Genomic DNA, 10,040 nt, shown 5'->3' with positions numbered 1-10,040 from the left:
TTCCTTCTTCCTCCATCTTTCCATACCTCTCTTCCTCTGAGAGTAGGTCTCCCTATTTCATCCAGATTGGAAAAGAAGTAGCCATTCACAAACCTGCTCCAATTAATGATGGACACAGGAGCTTTAACTTTCTGTGTTTACAGCCTAGGCTGGTTTGCCCCTCCTTATGCAGCCTGACTCCCATTCCTGAGGACTCACCATGTTGGTGTCGAACATATAGGTCTTAACACCCAATCAGTTTTAGCCCTACTGTAACTCAGAACTGCCAAACCCAAGTGGTCCCCCAGCCTCAGCTTTTCTGGTAGTATGGAATACAGGCATGAACCACCATGCCCACCATCTCTTTTATTCTGAGACAGACTTATAGCATCCCCTTTCTGTTATTCCCCATGGGCTGGGACTCCTGGGATTCCTCTCCTTTAGTAAGGAAGTCTCCCCTCATCCTACTTCTTTGTGCATAGACTTTGGAGTATAGACCCAGGCTCACAAAAGGAAAAGGGTCACAGATTTGGTGTGCAAAGGACTAGTCTGATTCATCCATAGTTCAGAGGAAAAGCTGTGTGGGTTCTACCAAGTGTCATCCTGCTTCACAAAGGAAGTTATCCTAGGGTTTCCTGACAGAGGTGCCTGAGGGAGTGGGGTGTTGAAAGGGACTGATGCTGATCATGCCCCTGAAAGCCTACTTGTCAGCACTATGGGGGAGGGGCTGTAGCTGAGGCACAGAAGTGTGAAGAGAACAGTTTTGATCACTGCATTGAAGAGTTCAGTGGTCTTTCCATCCAGAGGGAAGCTACTTGTAGCGAATGCATTTAAGTGAAAGTGGTATGTAACCATCGCTGGCTCCTTGCAGTTCAGCTAGACAGAGTGTAGCAGTACAAGGAGGAAGGGAAAAGAAGCCAGGCTGAACTCTGATTGTAGCGAGGCAGCAACACTGGGTCTCCATATAATGTCTGCCCTTCTTCGAGTCTGTGAGTCCAGGAAACATTTATTCAGCATTTACTATGTGGGGAGCACTGTCTACTCTGGTGATGCAAAGAAAGACAAAAATTATCCTTGCCCTGGAGTAGCTCATGTTGTAAGGGAGGGCAGAACATACAAACAAACAGCCTCATAAAAGACCTGCACAAAGCAAATGAAAGGTGTCCCGTCCCTAGAGGGAAGACGGCCAGGAAAGTGAATGGCTGTGTTTGGCCCCAGGGTGTCTCACATGTATGTAGTCAATGTTTCCTCATTTGGAAAGCATCTGTCAGGACTTGAGCCTGCAGGTTCAGAATACCTGCCAGAACTCTCTCAGACTGGCACACGTAGTAAATGTTTAACTGGCTCTTCAAAAACCCACAATGGACCTTTAAGTTTAATCTGCATTACACTTGCACTTTCTCCATCACTCTCTTAAATTAACAATCAACAAAACAATAAACCAAGCTCTGGTCTGGATCTTTGGTTGATTTCTGGGTGTAAATGCTCACACTGAAAATGTAACAATCAGTTCTCCTGAGCTGTTGGGCTCCAGCACACCCCCGGGATACGGGTTCAGCCCCATGTCACCCCTAACTCTCCAGTGATCTGGAGTTAAAGCTGATCCAGGAGACACTAGGAATCTAGACTCAGTTTTCCTTAGGGCCAGCTTTCCTTCCCAGGGATTTGCTGTCTTCTCTGAGCTCTCTCTGGTGAGATGTTTCCCTCTCCTAGCCTAACTGGGTCAATTTGGATTCCTCAGACAGATGCCCAGGAAGTAGCCTCTGTGGTGAGTGCCCGGGAGATCCAGGTTGTGGCAGAACTGCTCCAGATCTCCCCGGAGGGACTGCAGAAGGCCATCACCTTCAAAGTGACCGTGAGTCCTGGTGCACAGGTCATCGGGCAGTGACCTGTGTGATGGGGAGAGGAAAGGAAAGGAAATCTCCAGTGATCTGAGGGCCAATCCCTCTGCCTTAGGTCAGGGTGGGGTCATGACAAGTTCCCCTTTAAGAAACTGAGTGGATAGAGTCTGGACTTTGGACTCAGGAAGACCTGAGTGCAATCCCAACTATGGAACTATCTGTCCTCTCTGTATTAACTGCTCAACTTTGGATGAATCCCTTCAAGTTGATGGGGCTTTTGTTTCCTCACCTAGAAGACAGACAGATGATAGATGGATAGATATATAGATGGAGAGATGATAGATAAAGATATAGACAGATATAAATATCTATAAAAATCTCTTCGATCACTAAAGCTACAACCCTATATAAGCTATGAGTTACAAATCAATCAAGTATTAAATAAGCAATTACTCCATACCAGGAACTATCCTAGATACTAATGATACAAAGAAAAAACAAAACACTTCCTGCCCCCAAAGTGCCTATATTCTATGGAAGGAGACAACACATATCAATAAAAGTATAAATCAAATATATATCAAATAAATACAAAGTAATCTGAGAGTGTAGGACTAACAGTCGAAGGTGGCACTTGAGTTGAGCTTTGAAGGAAATTAGGGATGCCAAGAGGCAGAGGTGAGGAGGGAGTGCATGGGCACCTGCCAGTACAAAGGCACAGACTGGAAAATGAAGATTGTGTATGAGGAACAAGCAAGAAGGCCAGTTCAGCTAGATTGTAGAATGTATGACCACTCCTACCACCACCACCAAGAACGCATGAAAGGAGTAATGTGTAATAAACCAGGAAAGGAAGGTTGGAGCCAGGTTGTAAAGTCCTTTTAAATATCAAACAGGCCTTTGTTTGTTGTTGTTTAGACATCTCAGCCATGCCCAACTCTTTATGACCCCATTTGGGATTTTCCTGACAAAGATATTAGAGTGGTTTGCCATTTCCTTCTCCAGTTCATTTGACAAATGAGGAAAGTGAGGCAAACGGCATTAAGTGATTTGCCTAGGGTCACTTCAGTCCTAAATGGTTTAGTAAGTAGAGGTATGACGTGGTCTGATTTGAGCTTTAGGAAACTGACTGGCATCTGTGTGAAGGATGGCTTGGAGAGGGGGATTAGTGATATTGCAAACATTACTCTTCACCTCTAAATAACGAAAGCAAACCCAGTGTGCAACTCACGCATGTGAGATTTACTGGAGGGTACGAGTTCTTCTAGAGGTTCAGCACAATCATCCAGATCCCAGATGACCAGTGAGGGCAGGGGGGCAGAATGCTGCCAGGCCTCCCCAGGACAGCCTTCTCCAGGCCTGTCAGCTTTCTGGTGGTCCTGCATTCTCTTCCTCCATGCTTATACAAGTATAAGAGGTTCAAGATGAGACTTCAGGATTTGCTGATGTAATTTGAGTCTGGAATACTCTTTCTTAGATAGTGAAAAAGCTCCTCTTCTGATGACAGTCCTTATGAATGAAGCCCCTCACTCTTGTAGTATAAAGATTTGTGAGTATTGGTTGACCCAGCAACACGTTACCCGTGCTTGAAGACAGTCTTTTCTGCATCCATATTGGCCAAAGCATATGAGCCCAGCTGATGTATGGCCTTTTCCTTACTTTTTATTAGTCCTATCCTCACAGGCTTCAGGTGTAGGTACCTGTTGTCTAGTTGGAAACCTGTGATGGACAGGATTAATCTAAGGATGATATACAGTCAGTAACATAGGGAGGGAGTGGATATCTCAGGAGGGGCCTAGATACCAATAAATATCCTGAGAACCACTTTGATAGGAGCTACTATTATCTTAAAGTGGGTTTAGGGCAGAACCCATTTACAAACTTTAGAAGAAAAAAACTTGTATTTTAAATAAATTTACAAGGCTAAAAGCAGCTATACTGTATATACACACATATATATATAACATATATGATATATATGTATATAATTTTCACCCCAATTACACATTAAAGCAATTTTTAACATATGGGGTTTTTTTAATAAAAGTTTTGAGTTCCAAATTCTATATCTCCCTCTCTCTTCTCTCTTCCCCCTTCCTTGAGATGGTAAGCCATCAGATAAAGGTTATGTGTGTGCAAACATGTAAAACATTTCCCTATTAGTCATTTTGTACAAGAAGTCTTGAAAAAGAATGAAAGAAAGTGAAAAATAGCATGCTTTAGTCTATGTCCAGACAATATCAGTTCTTTCTCTGGAGGTAAATAGTATGCTTCATCATTAGTCCTTTAGGATTGTCTTAGGCTATTGCATTGTTGAGAATATTAAAGAAGAATATAAAATTCTTCATCACACAATGTTGCTGTTACTGTGTATGACGTTCTGTTTCTGTTCACCTCACTATGCATCAGTTCATGTAAATCTTTCGAGGTTTTTCTGAAGTCATTCTGCTTGTCATTTCTTATAGCACAATAATATTCCATCACAATCACATTCCATAACTTGCTAAGCCATTCCCTCATTTCTGGGCATCCCTTTGATTTCCAGTTCTTTACCACCACAAAAAGAGCTAAAAAGCAGTTATACTTTAAAGAAAACTTTTAACTCTTAGCATACAATCAAAAAGGATGACAATAATCCCACACTCAATACAATTTTCATCTATTTCATCCATAAGAATTTATTAAGCACTTCTCAGACAGGGTACAGAGTGCTAGAGATACAAAGACTATTGAGGAGAGAGTGAGGCTGCCTTTGCTCAGCTCTGCTTCACTTAAATCCAACTCACGCTCAAATGAAGACATTGCCTTCGGATAGCTTTGGTTGTCTTTGAGAATGAAGGACCAATAACGATAAAAACAAAACAACAGGAAAGAATATCCCAAAACTTGATGTTTTAGTTTAAGATAATTAGCAGTAATAACAATAGTAATTATAACATATTATGATAATAATGGTATGGGGAATAGGTATGCTAGTGAGCAGGACTGGGGAATGGAAAAGCTCCCTCCTTTGTGGAGGCTGGCATGATTTCAGCTTCCTCTTGCCTCAAAGGGAGTGACTTTCCTTTGAAACCTAGCCCACCAGGAATGACTGGCAGCAATCTGAAAATGAAAGGAAACTTCCCCTCATGCTGCTCTCAGGCACTCCTCTCACGGTATCATGATTTCTTTCTAGGACCATCTGAATCCCTGAGCCATAATGTCTAATGCTCTTCTCTTCCTGCTCTGTCCTCAGAGCTCCCAGCCCCCAGACTGGCTCCCACTGACCAAACCTCCCTAGGATGAAAAAATGTTTTATCCTCTCCTTTTTTGTAAGCTTTAAATAAAATACACACAGCTTGGCATTTCTGCAGGCCAACAGAGTTTTTATAGTAGATGAATGAGCTCTAATGAAAAGAGAAAAAAAGAATAAATAAGTTTACCCAAACAAAGGACAGAAGAGCCATTTTGCTAGGAACTAGGAGAGGAACCAAATGTATCAGGTCCCTTGGGCTGGCTCTCACAGCCCGGGGGGTGACTGGCTTTGCAGCCACACAGGGGAGAGGCCAGATCTGAGTGGCTCTCATAGCTTATCTCTCAGCAGCTCTCCATTTCTGTGCTTAACTCTTAAATCCCCTTTTTTTCTGCCTGACCAGCTCTTCTCTCACCTCCTCCCATAGCCTCCCTGGTACAGAAGAAAGACCACTAAATCCAAAGGCAGAGAACCTCCATACCTGTGTGACTTTGAACAAATCCTTCATCTCCTGGGTCTTGATGACCTCATCTGTAAAATGGATCATTTGGACTAGATGGCCTCTGATTTCTTTTCTAGCTTTAGATGGCCCCAATCCTGGTCAATCCTCCCCTCCTCCACTCCCAGGCTTTCTGCCTCAAACGAAGTTTACCCAGGAATCATTCATAACTTAGACTCCTGCCTGCAGGTCGAAATTCACATATCAGTCATGCTTCTCATGATGAGACGGAACACAGTGACCAAAGTAAAACACTGGATGATTAAAAGAAAGGCTGCCCACACAAAAGAAAACAGAAAGAAATTCAGAAAGAAAGGGCAAATAGGACAGTTTGAAAGAAACGTGCAGAATTTATATAACCTTTTAGAAAAAATAAAAGAAATGGCATGAGATGGAAATTCATGGTTTAATATGGAACCCTCTCTCTGTGCTCTTCTGGGGATATAGAAGTGCTTTTTTTTGATGTGTCAGATCAAAAATATTTTTTAAAAATTTAAGAAAGAAAAGAAAGGAAAAACTGTCCAATACGTCTTCCCTCCCAAATGACCCTGTAATCTTGTGTACATGCCCACAGACAGACATGCCTTATCCACCAGCCAGATTTTAGACTCCTTTAAGGTGAGGACTATTTCACTGTTGTCTTTGCACCCCCATCACCTAGCACAGTGTCCCTAGCATATGGTTCTCTTAATAGATGCTTGTTGATTGGGAAGAAAAGGTCTGGAACAGCTGCTGGCAGGAGTAGGAGGAAGTGCGGGGGAAAAATGAATGAATGAAATTATAAATAGTGAATTAAATAAATAAAATCAATAAAGAATAAAACTTTCATAGTTAAAAAAATCTGTAAAACCTTGAATGTTAAGTAGGTGAGCATGAGCCAAAAAAGAAGGGATCTTATTAGAAAGTGAATAAAGAGAAGTAGTCTTTGGAAACGGAAGAAATCACAAATTGCAAAAGGATGCAACTATTCCTGTTTCAGTGATTGTTGTTTTTAATTTTCCACTTTGTTTGGTCTTTGAAGTAAAGTTCTTTGCTGTTCGACTGGAGGAAATCAATGATATGCCACCTGCTAATGGAAACCAATGGGCTGCTTCTCAATGCCTACTTTCTCCAATTCAACCTCTTAGATCTCCTCCTGTAACAACCAAAAATTTCATGTTTTCTATTAGAATCCAGAAAAGAATTTTTAAAAAGCTTTCAGATACTCATTTCCTAGACAAAAATAAAGCAAAACCTTGGATCAAAAATAATACAGGACTTAATTTCTCCATATTTGCTACTTACCTGGGTCTTTGATCTTATTGATAGTGAATGGGTTAGCTGACAACCTGCCTTCTCATAAATTCTCCATAGTGAAGCCTTCTATACCTGTCTCCTTGCACCTTCACAGGGGTTTGGTCTGCCCCTGAATAACTTGAATCCTGAGTCTTCCATCCTAAGTGAGGGGAATGGGATGAGATAGGACGGTCTTGAGTTATCTTACTAAATAGTTTCTACTGCTGGTGTCCTATGTGGCCACTAGATCTTTCTGGGCCTTGGTTTCCTCACCTATAAAAGGGAGAAAATCCCTAGCCCTCACCCCAGCCTTCAATATTAGAAGTTAAACTGAAAATCCACAAATTAGCTTATCAGGAAACGTCAGGCTCGACTCATCCCTGGCTCCTTCTGGAATTCCCCCTCAGGAGACAATGAGAGAGAAGATTTATACCCCCCTCACCGTGGAGAGTGCTGTGGATGCCAGGTAGGGCTGTGTGTCCTTAGTTACCCAACTCCCCCCACCCAATGTTACTATCCCTTGTTTGTCCCAGGCTCCTGCCTGCTCTCCTTTCCCTCTTCCTCCTCCCCATCCCAACCAAACATCCTCTCTGTTCCAGAGATGCTATTGCCAAGATTCTATATTCAATGCTGTTTGGCTGGCTTATCGACAGGATCAACACATTGGTTTACCCCCAGAAGGATGCTCTTTCCATTGCCATCCTGGACATCTATGGCTTTGAGGTGGGTGCTAAGGGAAGAACAGGTTCAACCCTCATTTTATTGCCCAGAGAATTCATCATTCTGAGTCAGTAGACAGTCACCTAATATTCTCCAGTCACTATGCTGAGTAATGGGCATATAAAGAAAGGCAAAAATTAGTCCCTGGAACTCAGTCTAATGGGGGAGGTAATATGCAAGCAACTACGTATGAACAAGATAGACAGGAAAAACTGGAAACTATCAGCAGAAGGAAAAGACTAGCACTAAGGGGGAATCAGGAAACAAAGGGGGATCCCACCTTCTTATAGAAGGTGGGGTTTTAGCTGGGAATTGAAGGAGGCCAGGGAAGTCAAGAGACAGAGATGAAATGGGAGAGGGAGAGCATTCCAGGAATGGGGGACAGCCAGTGAAAATACCAGGAAAAAAAATCAGAAGATAGAATGTCTTGGGCAAAGAACAGGGCACAGTCCTTCTGAATTTCAGTCAAAGCTGAGCATCAGGAGAACTGAGAGGTCAATACACACTTCAGATGTGTGTGCCTGTCTTTACATTTGTATGTCTTGGTCCTTCATACCTGTGTCTCTCACATCCGTCTGTTTTTGTCTGTGTGTGTGTGTGTGTGTGTGTGTGTGTGTGTGTGTCTGATAGGTCTGGTTGATTGATTAGCTCTCATTTCTTCCCCCTTTCTCCTTCTTTGTCCTCATGTGTTTTACTGTGTCTCCTTTAGTTCATGCCAAGAACCAAGCCTTTGGTGTGAAGTAGGAGGGTACATGGGAGTAGATGATGAGGAAGGGGTGTTACTAATTGAAGGAAGACACAAAGGAAGGTCCTCACCCAACAGGATCCTTCTATTAGAATATAAGCTCCTTGAGGGCAGGGGCTTCTTTTGTTCATTTTTACAGTTATATCCCCAACTCCTGGCACGTAGGAGGCACTTAATAATTGTTTGTTGTTGATTGATAGCCCTGACCCCAGAGATTTAGGGTTATACTCCCCCCACCCTCACTCCCCATCGCCCACTCTTGGGATGCCTATAATTGGGCCCTTCTGTGATCAGGATCTCAGCTTCAACAGCTTTGAACAGCTATGTATCAACTATGCCAATGAATACTTGCAGTACTTTTTCAACAAGATTGTCTTCCAGCAGGAGCAGGTGAGCCAGGGAGGGAGCTGGGGGGGAGGGGCTGGTCCCAAGGGTAGCTGTCTTGATTCTAACCTTCTGCTTTGAGAGACACCCACCTCCTTCAGCATTCAGTCAGCTCATTGCCAGGCCTTCTCTCACTGATGGGCATAGCCCTCAAGAAAGGGGGTCCGCTGCAGGGGACCCAGAAAGGGGAAGTTGCTGGAGTGCAGGAGAGGAAGGGGGAAATCGTCCCAAACCAATCTATTAAGTACTCCTGCCTTTGCTTATGAGTGGGGGCACCCCAGCCCCGGACCATTCCTCCCACCCTAAAGTAAGGAGAATATCCCACATCCCATACTCTCTACCCTCCTCTCTGCCTCTCCAAATCCTACCCACCCTTTTAGGCCCAGGGAGGTGAGCCTCTTGGTTCTCACCATTTTTGAATCCCTCATAGTACAGTTTGACACTAGATTGCCTTTTAATTCTCTGACACATTTAATCTCAAGCCAATTATGATCTCCATGATTAGCAAAGTCCCATGCTTCCTTGGGTCCCCTACAGGATGAGCAGGGCATTCACACGGATGCTTTTCATAGATTCATGTATAGCGTTCCAACTGTATGCCCAACCTCGTAGTAGGTTCTTCGGGGAGAAAAAGGACTGGGACTGGGTAAGGCCGCTGGATGTCTGAATGTCTGAGGCCTCAGTCCCTGAGAGGGGCGCTATCCCCCCCTCCAAATCTTATACAAATCTGGGAGTGAGCAACCTTTATCCAGGACGAGTACATCCGAGAGCAGATAGACTGGAGAGAAATCACCTTCACTGACAACCAGCCTTGTATCAACCTCATCTGCCTGAAGCCCTATGGCATCCTCAGGATCCTAGATGACCAGAGCTGCTTCCCCCAGGTAAGTGTCACAGACCTTCTTTCCTGACCACATCCTAGAGAGAACACAGTTGTAACCATCAGGATTCTCCAAAAAGATCACCTCCTTCTAGAAGCCCTCTCCGATGAACTTGCCTGGGCAATGGGGAGCCACAGAGTGTTTTTGAGCATTGAGCACCAGGAAAACCCAGTCTAGAAGTGGTGTGTGAGATGGATCGGAGGAGAGGGAAGTTAGATCTGGAGAGACCTGTTAAGAAAGTCTGAGGACTGGAACAAGAGGAATGGCAGAGAGAATGGAAAGGAGAGGATGGATGTGAAAATGTTATTGAGGTGACAAGGGATAGGGGAGGCAAAGGAGAGGAAAAAGCCAGGGATAACTGGTGAGCCTGACTAGGTGGAGTAGAGGAGTGGGAACCTTTATTCACATCCATCCTCTCCTTTCCATTCTCTCTGCCATTCCTCTTGTTCCAGTCCTCAGTTGTTACTCGGAAGCTAGATCGGAA

General features: G+C 43.7%; 1 protein-coding gene across 1 annotated transcript in view; it reads left to right on the top strand.

Annotated features, from left to right (window-relative positions):
- Positions 1-10,040, top strand: part of MYO15A (myosin XVA) — a 144,727-nt gene that overhangs the window by 42,777 nt on the left and 91,910 nt on the right. Inside the window, exons 12-16 of the mRNA XM_069087739.1 lie at positions 1,721-1,834; positions 7,234-7,292; positions 7,426-7,549; positions 8,586-8,681; positions 9,428-9,559. Of these exons, the coding sequence (XP_068943840.1) occupies positions 1,721-1,834; positions 7,234-7,292; positions 7,426-7,549; positions 8,586-8,681; positions 9,428-9,559 (525 nt within the window). The remainder of the gene's footprint in view (positions 1-1,720; positions 1,835-7,233; positions 7,293-7,425; positions 7,550-8,585; positions 8,682-9,427; positions 9,560-10,040) is intronic.

The sequence above is a fragment of the Petaurus breviceps genome, unplaced genomic scaffold (assembly GCF_028583685.1).
Source record: "Petaurus breviceps papuanus isolate PSGF00001 unplaced genomic scaffold, PetGlider_PUasm1.0 183, whole genome shotgun sequence".
Taxonomy (NCBI): domain Eukaryota; kingdom Metazoa; phylum Chordata; class Mammalia; order Diprotodontia; family Petauridae; genus Petaurus; species Petaurus breviceps.
This window is presented reverse-complemented; position numbering and strand designations above follow the sequence as displayed.